The sequence below is a fragment of the Zootoca vivipara genome, chromosome Z1 (genome assembly GCF_965207765.1).
Source record: "Zootoca vivipara chromosome Z1, rZooViv2.hap1.1, whole genome shotgun sequence".
Lineage (NCBI taxonomy): Eukaryota > Metazoa > Chordata > Lepidosauria > Squamata > Lacertidae > Zootoca > Zootoca vivipara.
Genome location: NC_142583.1, coordinates 59,838,941 through 59,861,073, shown reverse-complemented (window position 1 = coordinate 59,861,073; position 22,133 = coordinate 59,838,941). Strand labels below are relative to the sequence as shown.

The window sequence follows — 22,133 nt, the reverse complement described above, 5'->3', positions numbered from 1 at the left end:
TAGAAGGGCAAAGCGACACCAGAAGTTACGTCGACGCAACTTCCGGTGTCACATGGCTGCCAGTCCCGGATTCTGCAGTCCGGGACTTGGAAGGTAAGGAGCCGCTCAGGGCGGCCCACCCACACCACCCCTATCTTCCTACGCCCCTGCATAGCTCCATCCTTATGTCAGACATCTTAATATATCAGTGTATCACCGATGTTTAGCTAGTGGTAATATCAAGATGTTGAAATCCAGGTATCACCCAGCCCTACTATGAATGCGACTTTGGTGGTTTCCAAGCAATTTGCAGCTATTACAATTCGAAGCTTTTCCTTCCACCAAGAGCCTATTTACAGCTGCCTCAGGAGACAAGCTGAAAAGCTGTAGCTTCGTTTCACTGACTCATTCTTTGCACTCATGTGTAAAGACGAGATACCTACAATTATGTGAACATCTCAGTCCTCCAGATTATGTAATTCTGCTGTCAGTCATTTGAGAGAAGGGCAACGTGTACGACTAGCCAGCTGCAGCTCAAATTTTAAGGAGTGCGGCCAATAAATAGCTGTTTGCATAGGCTCCCCTGGAACCTGTGTGTGTCTTGGGTGGTGCTGGGCGAGAATACATTGCTGGTCAGCAACTGGCCTTTACGGGAGTTGACACACCCAGCATCAAAACGTGTTAATTTTGCCGCACGCTGGCCTAGCTGACTATTTCTTGGCTCCTCGGAGGAGGCCTGGCAGCAAGCTTCTCAAAGGGCTTTCCGGGAACATATCAAGTTATTAAAAACTGTCATTCAATCTGTCAGGAACAGCATATGTAACAGTTTGCTGGGCACTTTCTGGGACTGTCTCAACACACAAGGACACTTCAGATTCCATTTCCCCTTGTATTGTCACATGCAGCCTTGGGGGTGATATAAATAGATTATAGCACAAAAAAAGGACAGAATGCAAACATAAATATATATATTTAATTGTGTGTGTGTCAATACTCATCAGGTGGTTTTTTGGGGGGAGCACACTCCCCACCCTGGAGTCCTAAATGTATTTATTTTTAAGGACCCAGACATATGCAAGTTATAATAATAGCAATAATAATAATAATAATAATAATAATAATAATAATAATAATAATAAATAATAAATAATAATTTTAGCTATAAATAACAGAATATCCAAAGGCAACTATGGGGTGTGGTGCTCATCTCGCTTTTCAGGCTGAGAGAGCCGCTGTTTGTCCACAAACAGCTTTCCCGGGTCATGTGGCCAGCATGACTAAACCACTACTGGCACAACGGAACACCATGACGAAAGCCAGAGCGCACAGAAACGCCATTTATCTTCCTGCCGCAGCTGCAACAATTTATCTACTTGCACTGGTGTGCTTTCGAACTGCTGTGTTGGCAGAAGCTAGGACAGAGCAACGGGAGCTCACCCAGTTGCACGGATTCAACCCGCCAACCTTCTGATTGGCAAGCCCAAGCGGCTCAGTGGTTTAGACCACAGCGCCACCCACGTCCCTTCTCCCAACAGAACATAATAAAAATGATAAAACATCAAACATTAAAAACTTCCCTGAACAGGGCTACCTTCAGGTGTCTTCTAAAAGTCATTGATAGTTGGTTATTTCCTTGACATCTGATGGGAGGGCGTTCCACAGGGCGGGCGCCACTACCGAGAAGGCCCTCTGCCTGGTTCCCTGTAGCTTCACCTCTCGCAGAACCACCAGAAGGCTCTCACAGCTGGACCTATGACTGGACAAGTCATAGGTCTACCTGGTCTCAAATTATTTATGTCGACACACATGGTCACTGGTACAGTGTACTTTCAGCTCTTTGTTTTTTTGCTGCCCAGGGCAGCCAAGACATGAAGTTTTATCTCAGCCACACGCTCATTACACGGTCTTAGCATAGCTACCGCCCCCTGATGACATGTTAAGCCAAACCAAACCTTGGCTTGGCCCAGAACACTGTGGACCAGGGAGGAGCAAAGCAGCTGAGGGAGAGCCAAGGTTTAGTTTAGCGTGCCAGGGGAACTGGGCCTATGCGAGGCACTCTTTAAACCTGAAACGGGCTATAAATACTGTTTTCTTGGAACTGGGAGTTGCTTGACCCTGCCTGGCTTTTGGCCACAGAGAAGAAGCTGCTATGAGCAAGAAATGGCGCTATGGCATTTCTACACAGAGGTGGCTGCTTCTCTAGCCTGTATTCAAAAGGGTACAGAGGAGCGCATCACAAGTTTTGGCGGTGCTCCAGCTGATTTAGTCAGACTTCAAATAAACCTAGCCCAGAACGCGTCTTTGAAGCCTTAAGCCAGTGTTTTCAAAATGGCGCTTTCAACAAGGGGTAGTCGCAGCTGGGAAGGGAATAACTGAGCCCTCCAATTTCCCCCGTTCACACTGCAACAAAGCTTGGAAAATCGTACCATTTGCCACAACAGAGTGCTTCCTTCAAGTGTAATTTCAGCATGGGGTGGATGGGGCCCCTTTGGGTGCTGTGGATGGCTTCTGTGGGTGCATATCCACCCATGGGTGCCAATGGGCGACCAATGGATTGGACTCCCTTCAGAGAGATTTTAAGATGTGTTTCAGTGAGGGCCAATGGTGACCATGGCCTCCATCGCTCACTTTTCAATCTCCAAGTCTCTTAGAAACCAATAAAAGGAAAAAGCTGCTTCGCCCCAGGCCCTGAGGCCCACTGATGGAATTGTTCAAATTGTAGACACAAGTACAATCTCTCTAACTCGGTCTCTGCCTTGATTAAAAAATATTTCTGCCGCGTCATGGGGATCCTTAGGTGAACTCCTTCGGCAAAGGCGGAAGGCGGGCTGCACATAGTACTCAAAATCATTTGTAGCTGTGGCAGAACCAAGACTGAGATAACGTAGATAATGATGTCTATTCAGAACTGGTGACCTCGACTCTTTTGAGTCTCTTTCCCCATAATGGGAGATGTCTGAGAAATTGTATCTGGAACACAAGCAGTGCATCAGAAAATCAGAGAATTGTAGAGCAGGAAAGGGACCACGAGGGTCATCTAGTCCAACCCCCTGCAATGCAGGAATATTTTGCCCAATGTGGGTCTCGAACCCACAACCCTGACATTAAAGAAACGTTTCTGCAAAGCCCTGCAACACCAATTCATTAATTTCCAATTGCTTCTGTTCCACTTTCCCATCTAAAAGATAGCCAGAGAGGCTGGCTTTTTTTAAAGGAGTGATAAAAAAAGATTTAGAAAACAAGAGGGCAACAACAACAAAATTTATCAGCCAACAGAAGATCAGCTACAGTTAAAAAAAATTAATTTTCTATTTAAATCACCATGGAATAATTAAAATAGAAATAGAGGAGATGGGGCCAGGTAGACCTTCTCAGGGAAGGCGTTCCACAGTTTTGGGGCCAGGACAGAGAAGGCCCTGTCTCTCATATCTACCCGCCATGTCTCTGTGGGGGAGCAAGCAACCGTGTCTCCAGTGTAGATCTCCATGTTCAGGTAGGTTCATAGAGGATGGAATCAAAGAACTGTAGAGTTGGAAGGGAACCCTGAGGATCATCTAGTCCAGCCTCCTACAATGCAGGAATATGCAGCTGTCCCATATGGGGCTCGAACCTGCAAGCCTGGCATTAGCGGCACCATGCTGATGATACCCTGGATTACAGACCCTGACTGTAAAATTAAGCCTAGAAACAAAGTGTTAGCCAATGAAGATGACTTAATACAGGAGAATTTTGACACAACTGAAACTTCCAAGTTGCGATTAATACCTGCTTCCAGATAAAAACAAAAGCCATTTATTTGCTTGATTCTGCAGTAATAACACCACTCATCAGGACAAATATGATGAACTTCCCAAACAGTTGCTACCTCCACAGTTGCCAAGAATCACAGGTGGGCAGAGAGCCATTGTGCTCAGGTCCAGCTTACAGGTTTCTGTGGGAACAGGGTCCATTGGTCTGATCCAGCATGCAAGATCCTGTGTTCTTATGCAAGGCATTCTTAAACAGGTTTGTAAGCCTGCATTCAAATAAGCACATATGACCATCCAGTGTGAATAGTCACCAATGCCCAGGAACAATCATTAGCCTTGCAATGTTCTCCTGATTGTTCCTTGACAAGCAGGGCTTGGATTCGGTGCCTTTTAAATTTGCAAATAAAAGACCTGCTGGGATTGTTTCCACTTGGGAACTGCTCCCAGGCAAAGTCAATCGAGGCCGAAAGAAAAGCTTGTCGCCATCACCCATCAACCTGTGGCCCTACAGAAAGTTTGGGGGCTCCATCTCTTATCAGCCCCAGCCAGTATAGTCAATAGTCAGAGGCGATGGGAGTTGTGGTCTAACTGGATCTGGGGGGCTTCAGGTTCCCTGAAGTAGGTTCCCTTGAGAAGCTGCCAGTTACCGTATATTCCGGCGTATAAGGCGACTGGGCGTATAAGATGACTCCCAACTTTTCCAGTTAAAATATAGAGTTTGGGATATACTCGCCGTATAAGAAATACGACCCGGCGTATATGACGACCCCCGACTTTTGAGAAGATTTTCCTGGGTTAAAAAGTAGTCTTATACGCAGGAATATACAGTAATAAAAAACCATCATGTGACCTGAGCCACTTTAATTGAGGAGATAGCTTCTCTCGCCATCTCTCCCTATGCTTTAGGCCCTTATTGTGTTAGTTTTTCCAGGCTGACTCACTTCATTTTTTAGAAGCACATTTGTCTCCACCCTCCTATGCAATCAGCCCCATTCTGTATCCCATTGTGGGATGTTGGCACTGCGAAGGGTGTTGCGTAACCAAACTTTGAGAAATACATTCTTCGAGGGAACAGGCAACAAAGGCTCTTGTGATATAGGCTTCGAGGTTGCTGTTTTTCTGCTCTGGGTGTCTGGCTGCTGCAGTACTGGAGAGACACGGCTGGTAGTGTTATCCTCCCCTCCACCCCCCAGGTTTTTTGTCCCCTATAGTGCAAAACCGAGTCCACAAAACATACGAAAAGGTTCAGATGATCCAAAATTTGCTAACTACAAAATAAGGGCACGACCTACGGGAGCAAAGCTGTTCAGTAGAAACAGAAGATGCCTTTGCATTTCATTTTACCTATGGCTGATGGCTGCCACTACTTCTGTTTATGCCCCTACTGCTGTGCCCTATGCTGTGTTAGAAATCCCCCAGGCGCCAGGCGCGTTTTGCGACTGGCGCAGGTCCAATTGCGACCACACGGAGATCTCTGGATGCCAGGATGGTGACTGACATCTTCATCCGGCCGGCCCCTCCAGCTTTCTTAATTAGAGCTCATTTATTGCATTTGTATCCCACCTGTATCTCCAAGGAGTACATGGTTCACAACCCTCCTCAGTTAATCCCTACAATGACCCTGCGAGGTGGGTTAAGAGGTTGTGACTGGCCCAAGGTCACCCAGGTCCTAGGCAGACACCCTAACCACTACACTACACTGGCTTGCTTGCTTGTATAGTTCTGCTACGGTTGCAGATTAAAAGTAGGTAATTAAAGATGGGGAAAGCAAAATGTCATTTAGAGAAGGTTCTGAAATATTTTCCTTGAAACTTTGTTCTATTCAGGATTGTTTTATTTGATGTTTTAATGTGCTGCTTTGAGATTTTAAAAAATATAAAGCGATATAGAAATGATAATAATAATAATAATAATAATAATAATAATAATAATAATACAAAGAAGAAGAAGCCCCACTGCAGAAACAAAAAGGGGCCTAGACATTCCACTGTGGTAACTACAGCCTAGGTTTAAGGTGTCGTTGGTGATTAGCTTATATATCTGATTTTCAAACACTGCACCTATTGCCCTGTGCTGTGAAAAGGACAGGACTGTTTGAGTGTTGCAGTACCCCAAGGAATTAAGATACACCCACACGCGCACATCTCCACCTTGTTTATGACGTTGCTAAAGGACTGCAAACCCAATAAACCCTTTACCATTGGAACAGAAAGCCATATAAGCGAGGCTGAGAAGTACAGCTGGGGCACAAAAGCAAAGCTTCACTCTGGAAACATCCAGGCATACCCGCAAGGTGACACAGTGTACTTGCCCTGGCAAATACCCAGGACAGTGCATGCTGCAATTGCAAAAGCTCTGGCAGAATACACTGAAGGATCATAATAACCTGCTTACTTTCTCACCCGTTACCACTCAACTCTGTTCCAGCAGAACTGCAAGCTCTACACAACAGCTCTGAGGTTGGATTATTATTAATTGGACTTGTTTCCGAGCACAATTCAAAGTGTTGGTGCTGACCTTTAAAGCCCTAAATGGCCTCGGTCCAGTATACCTGAAGGAGCGTCTCCACCTCCATCATTCTGCCCGGACACTGAGGTCCAGCACCAAGGGCCTTCTGGTGGTTCCCTCGTTGCGAGAAGCCAAGTTGCAGGGAACTAGGCAGAGGGCCTTCTCGGTGGTGGCGCCTGCCCTGTAGAACGCCCTCCCAACAGATGTCAAAAAGGAAAACAACTACCAGACTTTTAGAAGACATCTGAAGGCAGCCCTGTTCAGGGAGGCTTTTAATGTTTAATAGATTATTGTGTTTTATTCTTTTGTTGGAAGCCGCCCAGAGTGGCTGGGGAGACCCGGCCAGATGGGCGGGGTATAAATAATAATAAATTATTATTATTATTATTATTATTATTATTATTATTATTATTCATCGCTTGTTGCACAGACGTCTCCAAGTGACTTGCAACGTATTTGAAAGCATAAACATAAATGCATTTTAACGTTGAGGCGTTCATGCAAAACCACAAACAATACATGTATAAAATAACTCCCACATCCCCACCAACCACTGGGAACTTGGCAGCAATGACCTGGAAGCTAGTTTCCAAGAGTGTTGTGGCACTTTAAAGGCTAACCATTATATGATGGCATAAACCAGTGCGGTCAAACTTTTCATACCAGACGGGCTGCAGGAGTACTTTGATTCCTCCCTTCTCCTTCCCAAAGTGCTAACTACACTTTGGGAAGAAGAACTCTGTCAGAGCCCTCATCCCTCCTTTACAAAGCCCAGCGCCTCACTTACCTGTCTTTGGAAAGGCAGCACAAGGGCTGGAGGGGTGTCAAATGTTGCTGAGGGCTGCCAAAAAGGCCTTGAAGGCCACCTGAGGCTCTCAGACCATGTGTTGGGCCACCCTGGCAAAAGCTTTCATGAACCAACAGTCCAATTCATCAGATATCTGAATTGTTACAGGTATGCATATCCATGGTTTGGGTGTGTGTGGGTGGCGGATTGTAAGCAGTGAGGTCAGAGGGAAACTAAGTGCAGAAAAGTACAGACAGTGACAACCGAGTCTTTGTCTTATAAAGAATGCACAGTATACCTGCTAATAGCAGTGAAACTCTGCATTGCACAGAACTGGAAAAACAAACAACAGCAGCACAAAAGCTTGGCTTTTGGCTTTGTAAAGAAAACCTGCAAAGCAGATGCATGTGAGTAAAGGATCTGGTGTGGTGGAAGACTGATGATTAGCAGGATGAGATGAGGCCTCCATTATGATCCTGAGGAAAAGCCATCTTCTGAAGCTAGTATTTGCTGGTACAGTGGTACCTCGACTTACAAACGACTTGACAACCGAATTTTTCGACTTACGAATGGGGCAAATGGCAGCACGCTTACGAATTTCTCGACATGCAGCGGTTTTAGATAGCGTTTTTTCGACTTACTAATTTTTCCGTTTCCAATGCATTCCTATGGGAAATCACGTTTCCAATGACACTTTTTGACTTACAATTTTTTCGACCTACGAAGGTGCCTTCGGAACGTATTAAATTCCTAAGTCGAGGCACCACTGTATACCACTTTCCATTTTCGTATTTTTTTCTTGATGTTGTGCAAAGGCTAAACCAGCAGTTGGGGAATCCTTCCGGCCCACAGCAGAGGGTTGCATTTGTTTAGGGATAATATCAGCAACACACCTGCAATAGGGGAGGCTAGAAGCAGCCCAAAGTGGACAGGATGCATCTCCCCTCTCTCCCTATAATTTGCCACCTGTCGAGCAATCAACAGGTCAGTCCTGCCACAGCTCTGAATTGATCACTTAAGGGGAAAAGGTCCCATCTAGTCTAGCATCCCAGTCTCAAAGCAGCCAAGCAGGTGCCTGGGGGAAGCCTGAAAGCAAGACCCGAGCAGAGCAGCACTCTCCCTCCTTGCAGTTGCCATCAACTAGTTTTCAGAGGAATAATGCTCATAATAATAATAATAATAATAATAATAATAATAAATTTTTATTTATACCCCGCCCTCCCCAGTCAAAAACCGGGCTCAGGGCGGCTGACACCAACAGAATTACAATAAAACATAAAAAACAATTAATTAAAATACAGATTAAAATACAGTATTAAAATTAAAGTGCAGCCTCATTTCAAGTAGGCCATAAATCCAAGCCATGAAGGAGAAAAACACAGGGGTCAGGCTGAGTCTAACCCAAAGGCCAGGCGGAACAGCTCTGTTTTGCAGGCCCTGCGGAAAGAAGACAAATCCCGCAGGACCCTGGTCTCCTGGGAAAGAGCGTTCCACCAGGTTGGGGCCAGTACTGAAAAGGCCCTGGCTCTAGTAGAGGCCAATCTAGCCATCTTATGACTCGGGATCTCCAGAATATTATTATTTGTGGACCTTAAGGTCCTCCGCGGGGCCAGGCATCCCCAAAATTCAGCCCTCCAGATGTTTTGGACTACAATCCCCATCATCCCTGACCACTGGTCCTGTTAGCTAGGGATCATGGGAGTTGTAGGCCAAAACATCTGGAGGGCCGCAGTTTGGGGATGCCTGCTCATGACAGTGGAGTCAGAACACAGACATTGTGGCCACTCATGCGGACACAGGGAGGTGCCATACACAAAATCAGGCCATTGGTCCATCTAGCTCAGTACTGGCTACACTGGCTGGAAGAATAGAGCGTGTTGGATTTTTCAGCTTTCAAATTCCCAAGATGATGGGTGCTAAAAATGACTTTGAGAATTCAAAATATATTTTGGCTAAATTGATATGGTTTAGTCTTGCTGGGTAAGCAAAATGTGCGTAAAATTGCACAGAAATCATTAAAACGATTGCAAAATACTTGCAGATATATCATATATTAATATTTATTATTATTATTATTATTTAGCATTGCCTGACATTTTCAGAGAGATTTTTTTTTTAATTTTAAAATACCTTTATTTCAAATAAGGATTTAAAAATTATTTACATCAAGTCTTTACAAATGTAAACAAATAAAATATGTAACAAAATACATCAAACCAAATTCTCAAAACTGAAATCATACATACCAAAATCATGTCTCAAGATGTATTCCATTTCCACAAATAAACAAAACTTCCAACCCTTCTCCATCATATCTGGTTTTCTTTGTTGTTGTTTCCCACAGGTTAGTTTATGTCGGCTTTACGCTAGAATTTTTCCTCTCTATTCTTGATTTCATTTTTTATATTTTACAGAAAGAAATTTTTAATTCTTTGGGTTTCCGAAAGCAGTTCGCATGCTTCTTCATCAAACGCACTTACCAGTTACAAAAACAAAAATTCCTCACACCGCAAAACATATTTTTAAAAGACTCCTCATGGAAGATATTTGCAAAAATTAAGTTTCACTCCCTAAAATGACATGCCCTGCTGGCAGAAGCTGTTTTGGACAGGGAGTTCTCCCAGCCAATCTGGAGATACTGGGAATCTTCTGCAAGCAAAACAGATGTTCTACCACTGAACCATGGCCCCTCATTTCCTTGTCAATAATAATAATAATAATAAATAATTTTTTATTTATACCCCACCTTTCCCGGTTCAAAAACCCGGGCTCAGGGCAGCTAACAACAAATTTAAAACACTTAATTGTAATACAACATAAAAGCAGCATAAAATACAGTATAAAAGCATGAATAACAATAAAATTCAAGTTCAAGAATCAATTTGGGGAAAATCCATCCAATAAACATTAGATAGTCACCAGGGCTAGCTGCCTAAATTAGATCTACTTGGGCCAGCGAGGAGGCCAGGGGAGAATTAGCTGTGGGGTCCCAGAATGGGTAATCTTCATAAAAAAAGGGGGAGAGGGGAAGAGAAGGGAAATAAAAGATCAGGCTGAGTTCAAATTAAAGGCCAGGAGGAATAGCTCTGTCTTACAGGCCTGGCGGAAGGAGGTTAAATCTTGCAGGGCCCTAGTCCAGGGTCCCCAAACTACGGCCCGGGGGCCGGATGCGGCCCAATTGGCCTCCCAATCCGGCCCGCGATGACCCCCGCCACTCGCCGCCGCCCGCTCTTACAGCGCGCAGCGCGGCGGCGCTCTTTCAGGTTGGAAAAAAGTGCCGAAAATCCTTTGTGCACATGCGTATGGGCCTCTCCCGACCCAGAAGAGGTCATTTCTGGTGCACTTCCGGGTCGGGGGAGGCCCATACGCATGCGCACAAACGATTTCCGGCGCTTTTTCCGACCTGGAAGCACGCCGCCGCGCCGGTAAGCGCCCGTGCGTATGTGCACAGGCACGCACTCCCCCGCCTGCCAGCCCGCCGTGCCATCGGCGCGGTGGGAACCGGCCCAAAGCCCAGTAAGTCTGGGGACCCCTGCCCTAGTCTCATGGGACAGAGCATTCCACCAGGTCGGAGCCATCACTGAAAAGGCTCTGGCCCTGGTGGAGGATAGTCTGACTTCCTTAGGGCCAGGGACCTCTAAACTATTGTTATTCATGGACCTTAAGGTTCTCTGCGGGGCATGCCAGGAGAGGCGGTCCCGTAAATACGAGGGCCCTAAGCGCTAAGAAGTCAACTCCTGCTCTTTTCTTCATGCCATCAACTTTGCCCCAGCTTTCCCCACCCTCACCTTCCTTCTCTCCCTCCAGGCTCCCCCATGGAGCATATTAGGTCCTCAAGCTGCAGATTCCCCATGCTTGGGCGAAACAATAAAATGGATTACAGTACTCCAAATAAGTAAACATATATGTTTGCCAATGGCACCTCAGAGTCCCATGACGGCCACGGACAAGAAAAAACCTGAACGGTGTCCACATTCCTCTCATAATCCACACACAGGGTGCCTTCACCTCAGCTTCACCTGGGACAAAGTGCCTAGTCTAGCCAAGAGACAACAAACGAAACAAGCAGCAGGAATGAGGGCAGAAGAGTTGATGGTTAGCTGGGGGATGGATAGGAAAACAGACCAAGGGGAATGCTTATCTGGGATAAGAAAGGTTCTGCCTTTCTCAGCAAATTCATGAATACATCCTTTCTTAGAGTTAAAAAAAACCCAGCCAACTACACAGGAAAAACTCTTACTTGGAGGAAGACAGGTGCAGAGGCTGGTATTAAAGAGCATGGAGCGGGCAGGGGAAGGGAGCTGTCCACTGGGAGTCTGCAATTCACGGTGCTGAACCCTGTCAACAGTCTTGGGTTCTCTCCAATGCTTTGCCCTGGTGCATCGCAGCACAGAACGAGGGTGGAAGGCAGAAGCAATGCCACAACAGGTGGATTGATCTGGATACTACAAAGGGCTGACACTTTAGGCATTCAACAGATCCATTTCCCCATTTCCAGACTTTCCCTTCTAGCCTCACAGAAGTCAAATAAGCAACGGGAGTAGCTTCTGGCCTGGTCAAGTGTTACTCCCAGGGCAATCTCTTTTAAAAAAAATAAAGAAAAATAGTCTGTTCAAAGCAAAACAAAATTGACTGTTCAAAGCAAAGCAAAATAGCTCAAAGCAAACACAGTTCAAAGCAAAACAAAATTGAGAAATCAAGGAAGTCGCTCCTGGAATTGCTATAGGGAATTCTTGCATGGCTTTGAGATCTTCTGAAATATTCTGAGATATTTATTTCAAGGTGGCAGCTACTTTGAACCGGGTTGGGGGGTGGTGGCTTGAAAACTGATTCCTACTTATTCCTGTCCTGAGATTCCTGAATTGCATCTCTGTGTTAGCCCAAACACACATGAAAATGCAAATGAAGAAGTTGCCTGCTTGAGGCCATATTCACACCAGACATATACAAGAATGATTTAACAATAATTCTCCCTTCCCAGGGAACTCTGGGAACTGTAGCTCTGTGAGGGGAATAGGGGTCTCTTAACAACTCTCAGATCGTGAAGCTGAGGCTCCAATACTTTGGCCACCTCATGAGAAGAGAAGAATCCTTGGAAAAGACCCTGATGTTGGGAAAGATTGAGGGCACTAGGAGAAGGGGACGACAGAGGACGAGATGGTTGGACAGTGTTCTCGAAGCTACGAACATGAGTTTGACCAAACTGCGGGAGGCAGTGGAAGACAGGAGTGCTTGGCGTGCTCTGGTCCATGGGGTCACGAAGAGTCGGACACGACTAAACAACTAAACAACAACTCTCAACACCCTTAAACTACGGTTCCCAGGATTCTTTGGGGAAGCCATGACTTTAAAATTGCATGATAAATAAAGCTGATGGGGCCACACCTCCAACAGTTTGCTGCTCTCCCCCACCGCCCATCTCAGGCAGCCGCCTCATTCTACCTCAGGGGCGGAAAAAAACTTTTCTAAAACAAAGCAACAACAACTGTGGGCTGCATTCCCCTCTGGCCAACCTTCCGGGGGAACATGCTTAGAGGCTGGTCAGAGGCCAAGGAGGACAATGCAATGGGTGCCCATTTTTCCTTTGTAGAGTAGGCTAGCTTTTCCACACAATTTCTGGAGATCAAGGCCCCTATCCCCGCCATGTAGTGACATTCAAGGAGGGCATAAAGTTGAGCTAGGGAGAAGGCGTGGCCTGGGGAAGGTGCCTGTGGCCAGGTGGAGAGCCCCGGAGGGCAGAATTTGGCCTTCAGGCCTGAGGTTCCCCACTCCTGCTGTACCTAATGGCCAAGCCTGCTGTATGGGTGAATTACTGTGAGGGCATCAGGGACTGCTAGCATTTGAACCAGGAACCATCTAGCCCTTAGGCTGCTGCTCCTCATGCAAGCCCCTCAAGGCTACCAAGCAGTGGGAGAAAAGGGCTATCCTATCCTCTTCTGTCTCCAACCCCAAGCAACCCATTGGTTCTCCTTGATTCAGCCTAGCTATAAATGCTTCCAGGTCAGGCCAGGGTCGCTTCCCGAATAGCATTCTGATTTAGACTTTCCCTGTCTCTTTAGCTTCTTGCACCTACCAACTCCTCGCACACCCATCCCTTCAGAGAAGGGCTGGGCACTTTGCATTATGGGATTTATAGGGCTATATGGTACTGCCCCTCTTGGTGGACATAGGAGGCCACTTCCAACACAGGGCATTGTTTGAGCTACTGAATCCAAGGCTGGCCAGCAATGGTTAGAAAACAGCAACATTTTCAGGCTAGCATTAAAAGTACCGTAACAAATCGGGAAAACAAGTGAGCTCCAACCCAGTTTTGTTTCATGAGAATGACGTCTAAGAAACAGAAGCATTCTTTTAAGCTAGCCTTGCTTCTTTGCAAACAGAAGCCCTGAAAAGGGCTGCCTTTTATTTTAAAAACACACACACTTAAATCTAATTAGTCGCAGAAATGGCTTTTAGAGTGCATCTCACTCTCCTACCAAACCTATTAACTTTGAAGACAGCCATCTTCAGGGCATCTTTCTCCCAGCCTCCCGTTAGCATTCCAGAGTTTTAGGCATGCATGTAAGCACAGCATCCTTTTTTCCAATAGGATTAAACACAGCAGAGGCCTGATTTAATGCGGACGAAGCTAGTTGCTCAATGCTTAAAATTTTCCCCAGTGTTCACAGGCTCTGCTGCAATGCTGTAAAATCTGCTTTGTGCACCCAGCAAGCAAACCAATGGTCTGAAACGGTGAATTCGCAAGCTACACATTGTATATGAAGGAGAAAGGAGGAACACTAACCTGGTGAAGAATGCAGCACTGCTTATAAAGGAGATTTCGTCAGCTAAATCCATCTCCTCCGAGCGTAAGCTGTCCGTTAAATGGACCCTAACGCAGGGAATTCCATCTGACAGTCTTGGCTGCGGCACCAAGCATGCTGGAGAAGATCCTTCTTGCTTGTACTTTGCAACCTAGAGAAACAAAGTAAAAGGGGGAAAAAAAAACATGGGTAAGGCGCAGAGAAATCTTCCCAGCTCATTTGCAGCAGGGTTGGTTTGTTAAAAAATAAAATAAAATGATACAATGCCATGAATTCACAGCAAATGATGAGTCAGCATTTCCACCCCCGTACCCAATGAATGAAAAACCCAACCTCCTGCTGTAAGGCAATGGCCAAAAAAGCACAAATCTGTAGTGATGAGAGCCCAACAGGAACCTCACAGCCCATTGAAGCAAAGCGTAAAAAATTAAAATAAAGCTGGGAATGTACAGAAGACTCACAACAGGCGCTATTAAAGCTTTTTGTGTGTTCCCTTTCGATTATTGCCTCACAATAATCTTACCCAAATCATGAGGTGGTTTTTGAAAATATGATGATGACTGTGTAGTTCATAAGCTACGTGGAGCTCAGACTGCCGCGGCAGAAATAATGGCATACAATTAGTGGTTTAAGCAATTATGTACATTATGTCGGCAGGGGCGCTGAATAGCTCAGTAACGGCAACTCAGCTATATTTATGGCACCGTAACAAGTAAAACCATCAAAACCATTTGATGTCTGTGACTCTCTTATTTAATTTGCACATTTAGGCCGTATCTTTATGTAACTCGTATGTTTACATCTCCTCCTTCTGCTTATGTAACACCTACCGTTACGCAAGAGGAAGTGTTAGAACAGCTTCACCAGCAATAAAGCAAATATGCAGGACATGGGAGGATGACAGAAGTTGGCACAGGGAAATTACGGGAAACGTTTTGCAGGCACAAACAGTGTTCAAAGCAGGACTGTGTTTAACCACCCCAAGAACATCATGGACACAATCCATCACAAATACTCAATTTAAAAAAATAACGTCTGGAGGGGGCCCTCACACTTTCCCACAGTCATGGGGGGAAAGTAATGGACTCTCTTGGCAGATGCTAACAGCAAAGTGAGAGATTTCTCTAAGCTGCTGTTGCTTCTTGATGGAGCAATGGCTGCTCAAGTTACCCCCTCTGCTTCCATAAAGGTTTATGTAAGTTGAGTGGCTGTCCCAGCTTGAACTGCTCCCTGGGTGACCGCTAGAGATGAGTTCTTTATCAAGACCCGTCTATCCACCAGAGGAGGCCACAGAGGCACAAACACGTGACCTTATTCTGTCCACCCACCAAGCTTTCAGACCCTTGGTTCATCTAGCTCAGGCATCCCCAAACTGCAGCCCTCCAGATGTTTTGGCCTACAACTCCCATGATCCCTAGCTGAACAGGACAAGTGGTCAGGGATGATGGGGATTGTAGTCCAAAACATCTGGAGGGCTGAAGTTTGGGGGTGCCTGATCTAGCTCATGGGTAGGCAAACTAAGGCTCGGGGGTCGGATCTGGCCCAATCACCTTCTAAATCCGGCACGCGGGAATCAGCGTGTTTTTACATGAGTAGAACGTGTCCTTTTATTTAAAATGCATCTCTGGGCTATTTGTGGGGCATAGAAATTTGTTCATCCCCCCCTTCAAAATACAATCTGGGCCCCCACAAGATCTGAGGGACAGTGGACCGGCCCCCTGCTGAAAAAGTTTGCTGACCCTTGATCTAGCTCAGGATCCACACGCCAAATCCTTATCAGGATCCGAATCGCAGGCTGAATTTGACAGGTGGGCGGGAGCACCCACCTGTCAATACTGCCATAATGATGTCACATGACTGAAAGGTGGGCGGGGAAAGCCCAGCTGTCAAAATCCCCTCTGCAGCTTTGCAAAGTGTCCTTTCAAGCAGGCTCTCAGCCAGGGGCGTGGGAAGGGGGGGGGCGGTGGAGGCGGACTGCCCCGGGTGCACTCACTGGGGGGGGGGGGTTTGGACATTTGCTGCACCACCTGCCCGCAACTCCCAAGCCTACCCTGAGCCATCGGGGTAAGGGAGGGGGAGCTGCACTGCTTTGCTGATGGCATTCCTCCCTTCCCCCTTCATTTTGACAGCTTGGGGGAGGCTTGGGAGTCACGGGTGTGTGGCGTGCCAAATGTCCGCCATGGGTGGCTCGCTCCACCCCTATGAGCGGCTTGCTCTGCCCCCAGCTGCAGGGCGCACGTGCTGCTCCGGGCCCCCGAGCGGCTATCCCGCACCTGGGAGGGCACCCTCCACGCCGCCACCCCCTCGGGAGCACGCCTGCCCTGGGCAGCATGGGCATACGCTCCGCTTCTGCTCTCGGCTCCTTTGAAGAGAGTGGGGAGGCTGTTTCCATGCAAAGCAATGGAACCCGGGACTTTCTTCATGCAAAGCAAATGCTCTACTGCTGAGCTGTGGTCCTTTCTTACACCTCCCAGTCTACCAAGATGGCAACCCCACGCTACATAAAACTTATTGCGATGGTGCCAAGTGAGTTAAAAGCTCTGCCTCTCCAATCCCCCCCCCCTTGGCACAGCTGACATTTTAAACGATCCAGGGTTTATCATCCAACGCTGCATTATGAAGCTCCCCCAAGCTTTTGGGGCATCGCTCCAGCCAAGGTGTTGTTAATTTATAGACCGTTTTGGGAAGAACAGGGAAATTCAACAAATTGAACCTAAGTAATCCCTTGCCCATTAGCGGGCCCCCAAGGAGATATTTTGGGCAGCAGCTAAGATATATGAGCCCAAACCCGCCACACCCATTACTGCCCCAGTCGCTGGGTGGCTTCCAGGAAATTCTCACTGTCTCGCCTGCTTTCACAAGAGCCCTGCAAACACAAATAGGAGCCAAAAGACATTGGAGGCTGTGCAAGTTCACTGAATATATATATATAGTGAGAGAGAGAGGGAGGGAGGTCCATCCTAGATAATGGATCGTTATTCCACTGTTGTCCATCAGTGAAAGGGCTGCACAGGAACTTGAAAGGAAGGAACAGAAGGCCAAAGAAATGGAGCAAGAAGCTTCTGGAAGCAGGCAAGAGAAACTTCTGGAACCAGGCGGAAAAGTGGGCCACTTGGAGTTACTGTCAAGATACAGGAAGTTATCAGCTGACTACAAAGATCATCATCAGCATAATAAGTGGAAAAATGTGTTTGGGGCTTTACAGATCAAAGCCAGCATCTAATTCTTACGCTCCTTCACCAAAATGTATGCCAACAGCCATGGAATTTGCCTAAGAGTTAGTAACAGAGGTGAAGGGATGGTCTTAGCTCTTACTTGTTCTCAGCAATATGTTTCTTGTGTAAATATGGGTAAAAAAGTCCAGTTGTAGTTTACTTTACTCACCAAACTAATGCCAGTGTCCTAATAAAAGAGGACTCTGCCCAAGTCCATGTATGTCCACCCAAATGGGCCAGAATGCTTCCCTGAGAAGCTTGTCCCTCTCCATTTATGGTATTCTGAAACTTAACAGCCACAACACAGAATTACAGCCTAATGAAAGAATTTGGGTGCCTAGTTGACATTGTTGGCATTGTTACTCAGTGCGCGATAAATCATGCAGGAGCGAACAGGTCTTTCGAGGGCAGAAAACAGCTCACATAAACACCATTGACTTCTGCTTCCCTTCATTGAAGGGAAGGGACTGGAAATTAGAAAGTTGGGGGCAGGGCACAGCACTCAACCATGGCAATCTTTTTCAATCTGCCGCCCTTCTTCAGAACGAGCCCGGTGCCACTAGATATGCAAATATTTCTCATTGGTGTATTTATTTTAAATATTTGCATTCTGCCCCATGCCCAATAGATTCCTGGGTAAACAGCATAAAACACTAACATATATAATAAAAGGAAATTATATGGGGCCACAGGTAAAAACATGCAGATCAATGGTTTGCACAAAATAAAATGCATGGCAAGAGAGAAATGTCCACACCTGTTCCTGGAAAAAAATGTAACAAAGGTGCCATGTGTACCTCTTTCGAGAAGGCCTTCCATGAGTTCCTAAAATCTGGAAGAAGCCCAGAAGATCAGGGATGAGAAACCTCAGGCTGGGGTGGATGAGGGTGAGAGATACAGTCTCTCAATCTGGCCCTCCAAACTCTCCACAGCCCCCACCCCTTCCCACCCCTGCTTTGCACTGTCCTTGAGCATTTATCCCCAACTAGACCGTGTCCTTCAACTCTGATAATGTATTCCTTGCCTGGATGTAGGATAGACATGAGAGTCTGTGTAGAAACAAGTCTACTGTAGCCGGGTAAATTTAATACTTGGTGCTCTGCCCACTTTTGCTTCCGATCTCACTCGCCGCTGGTGGCATGCGGCCCCTGGCAGATCTCCTAGAAGGGAATGTGGCCCTCAGGCTGGAAAAGTTCCCCCGCCCCTGAAGTAGATAGTCTAGTCCAGGGACAGGGAGATGTTGTTGAACTGCGATTCCCATCATCCTTGATTACTGGCCGTTGACTTAGATGGATGGGAGTCCAACATCATCCGGAAGTTCACAGGTTCCTCCTAGCCTACCCAAGTGACCTGCCTTGCCTTGAAATCTATCACTGCTTCTGGCTTAATTCTCATGATGGTGTACCTCCGCCAGGGTTCTCATGGGTCTTCCATTTCCTACACATTCTCAACCAGCAGGAAGCCGCAGATTCAATTGAATTCCTGGCACCTCCAGTTTCAAAGGCCCAGGTACCAGGTGATGGGAAATATTCTTTCTGCCTGAGATCCAGGGGAGTTGCTGCTAAGTTAGAGCTGGCAACGCTAGGCTGGGTGACCTGGCATAAGGAAGCTTCCTATGTCCCCAAGTGTGGGTTTCGGATTTCTCAAGCAAGGCCTTCAGTTGTTGTTGTTGTTGTTGTTGTTGTTGTTGTTGTTGTTGTTGTTGTTGTTGTTGTCATCTGCCTGTCTCGAAAGACAATAGAGTGCGCCTCCAGGGGTGAAGTCTAACCACTGTGTTAGCTGCATTGAAGTGACCTCCCCAGGGTGTAAGCCTGGGCAGTGTGTATGGAGGTCCTGGGCTGCCCAGATGACAGGACCCCCTTCTCGGCCATGCTGATGTAGTCCAAAGGAAAGCAGAGCAATACCTTTGGCACCAGCTTGGCTGCTGGAAGGTGCCACCCAAATGCCTTAGGGACTCTACTCCAGATTTACTCCTTAGCCTTTACGTTTCCTGAAGATACCTGTCAAGGCAATGGAGGTTTAGGATCAGAGTTTTCATTCTCCTAGAGGGGCTACCTTTCCAGGTTGATGAGCCCCATCTGCCCCTCACTTCCCTCTACAGCATGTGCAGGAATCGCCTTCTTGACCATTGGACCCACTCTTGGCCTCATCTGCTCAATCCACCAGTCTGTCTTTGCATACAGGGGAAAGCCAAGATAAAAACTACTGGTGTAACTCACTGGACCACCTTTTGCTAAGTCCCCTCACCTCCCTAGTCTCTCCAACCAGGAAAAATCAACGAATAACGTCATTGGAATGACTGCAATCTGAGCTTAAGCAAAGAACGGGAATTGTTACAAAATAAGGGGAATTATGAGGAAGATGCAATTCAAAGTATTAAAGAGATTAAATAATTGCTTTCTTTTCTGCAGAGCTGAGATGAAAGGAGAAAGCCGTGTATTTTGACAGTATGCTATTAAAAGTATTTGGAAGCAAACAGTCACACAACCGTAGCCAGCATATTAAACGCCTCCCATTTATACGTTGTAATAAAAGCTTGAAAGTATACAGGACTCATCTGAGAACATAAAAGGCGGCTTTACGCAGACACTATTCGACAGTAACCTTTATGTGATTTGCTCCGTTATTGACAATGGCAGATTCATGTTTGCACAAGACTTTGGTAGTCAAATACTTTTGTGCATGTTGCGCGGGAGTCCAGACTGACAGCCCATTCCACTTCTGTGAATCCGTTACTCTCACCCTGTCCACTCCTACTCCCTGCTGGTTTCCAAAACAGCAACGATTAGCCAGGGTTTTGTTACTTGGCAAAAACCCCTTGCCGTTTCTAAGCTAGTTTTACCTTACAGTATTTTTAAGAGCCCTCCTGGGAGAGCAAAAGGGGTCCCATGCTGTTAAAGTGCCAATTCTTACAATGTCCAAAGAGAAGAGTACAAAGGAAAAATCTCAATGTGACAGAGCAGCTTTGAGAGCAGTGCTTTTCAAGATATTTTGGTGCAATCACTACACACACACACACACACACACACACACACACACACACACACGAGAGACTATCAACAAGCCTTGTTGAAGCCAAGCAGGTCTGGGGTCTGGTTAGAGCACAGGGCACATGGGTTCAAGTATGGGAATATAATTTAACATTCTAAGATTTATGGCTTTACTTTTTACATTTTGCTTCAAAAAATTAAAATATCGGCAAGATTCCGGCCTTCATGGTTGTGAATTTAAACTTGAAGCCGAGTGGGCAATTCATGTTGAAATCTCGGGTGCCAGAGAGCAGGCAGGTTAAGATTTCCTGTGATCCTTGCCCTTCCTAGTAACAACTAGACAAAGCATAACATTGCACAAATGAGGCATAATTTATACTGGTATGATAAGTAAACTGCTCTTGGAGAGGATTTGAGATTCCACTGCCCCTTTCAGTCCCATTCACTGGCACACAGCATCAGCTGCAACCCTGAACTTCCATGTATCTGTTCCTGTGCTGGGGAAAATTATGAAAGATTCATCAGAAAAGCTGGAGATTGGCGGAGTTCATTTGCTTTATTAACATTGACTCTAGCCTAAACAAAAAGCGGCTATGTATTTAGTTCACTGAAGAAAGTGATAGCCAAAGGGTTTTTTTTTATTACAGGCAATGAAGCTTACAGAAGTGTGTGTGTGTGTGTGTGTGTGTGTGTGTGTGTGTGTTTTTATGTATACACACACACACACACACACACACACTCCTGCCTCAATCTCAACAGGTCATCAAACTTTCACACATGAACAATTCTGGGACAGGTGAGGTTTGTGTTCCTAAATATTACTGCTAGGCAATCTATTTCAAATACAAACAAGCAATCTTTAATGGTTAGCAAAGGTAACGCTGTTTAAAAAAAATAGGTCTTTGGTTGCTTATCCATCATGGTCCTTCTCAAGGTTAATGGAAAAGTTTTCTTCTCTGTTTGTGTCATTTTAGTTCAGGCAGCCCCAGACTTCGGCCCTCCAGATGTTTTGGACTACAACTCCCATCTTCCCCGACCACTGGTCCTGTTAGCTAGGGATCATGGGAGTTGTAGGCCAAAACATCTGGAGGGCCGCAGTTTGGGGGTGCCTGTTTTAGTTGCTCGATGATGAGCAACTTCCAAGACAGCAAGAGCAAATATAAAGGGGAAACTTGATGAGCATGATTTACTCGAGCCCAAGGTCACGATCTCCCCCACAGGCATGCATGCGCACTTTCATACAAGCACATCCAAACGAGGCTGCCCTTCTGAAAGTACCCTAAAAAGAAGGGAAATGCCTGTAATAGGAGAATTCTCATATCCAAGAAATGACTTAACTAAGACTGTGTGCCAGTTAAATAAATCTTGGTCAGTTCATTGGCCAACACTAAGCCAAATTAGGCTTAGCGTACGTGAGCAAGCATGCTGGTGCACAGTTAGAAAATTATGGCCGCTCGGCTCTTTCCAACTCCTGCTGCTGCCTTAACACCCAGAGCCAAGCCATGTTTGGTTTACTGTAATCCACAAACCCAGGCTTGCAGTTTTACTCACTCCAGATAACTACGAACTGACACCAAGTTTTGGTTTTCCCCTGATCCTAGCTCAGCGTAGGGAACTTGGCGCCCTCTGGACTACCACTCATCACTGACTATTGGCCGCACTCAATGGGAAGAACGGAAATTGTAATCTGCTAACAACAGAGGGCCACAGGTTTCCCCACCCATTTTAGTGGATGATGCCAGGAATTGAAACGGGGACCATGCAAAGCATGTGCTCTCCCAGAGCATTTATTGAGTAGTCATCCTAGAATCATAGTGTTGGAAAGGACGCTGAGGGCCATCAAGTCCAACCCCCTGCAATGCAGGTATCTCAACTAAAGCATCTGTGACAGAGGGCCATCCAACCTCTGCTTAAAAACCTCCAAGGAAGGAGAGTCCACAACCTCCAGAGGGAGAGTGTTCCACTGTTGAAAAGCTCTTACTGTCGAAAAGTTCTTCCTGGTGTTTAGTCAGAATCTCCTTGCTTGTAACCTTAAGCCATTGTTACAGGTAGGTAGCCGTGTTGGTCTGAGTCGAAGCAAAATAAAAAAATTCCTTCAGTAG

The 22,133-nt window shown here is 46.2% G+C and overlaps 1 protein-coding gene across 5 annotated transcripts in view; it reads right to left on the bottom strand.

Annotated features, from left to right (window-relative positions):
* Positions 1-22,133, bottom strand: part of FAM13A (family with sequence similarity 13 member A) — a 131,853-nt gene that overhangs the window by 71,993 nt on the left and 37,727 nt on the right. For all 5 annotated transcript variants that reach the window (XM_035113462.3, XM_088660516.1, XM_035113460.3 and 2 more), the window contains one exon: positions 13,808-13,977. In XM_035113462.3, coding sequence (XP_034969353.3) covers positions 13,808-13,977 — 170 coding nt within the window. The remainder of the gene's footprint in view (positions 1-13,807; positions 13,978-22,133) is intronic.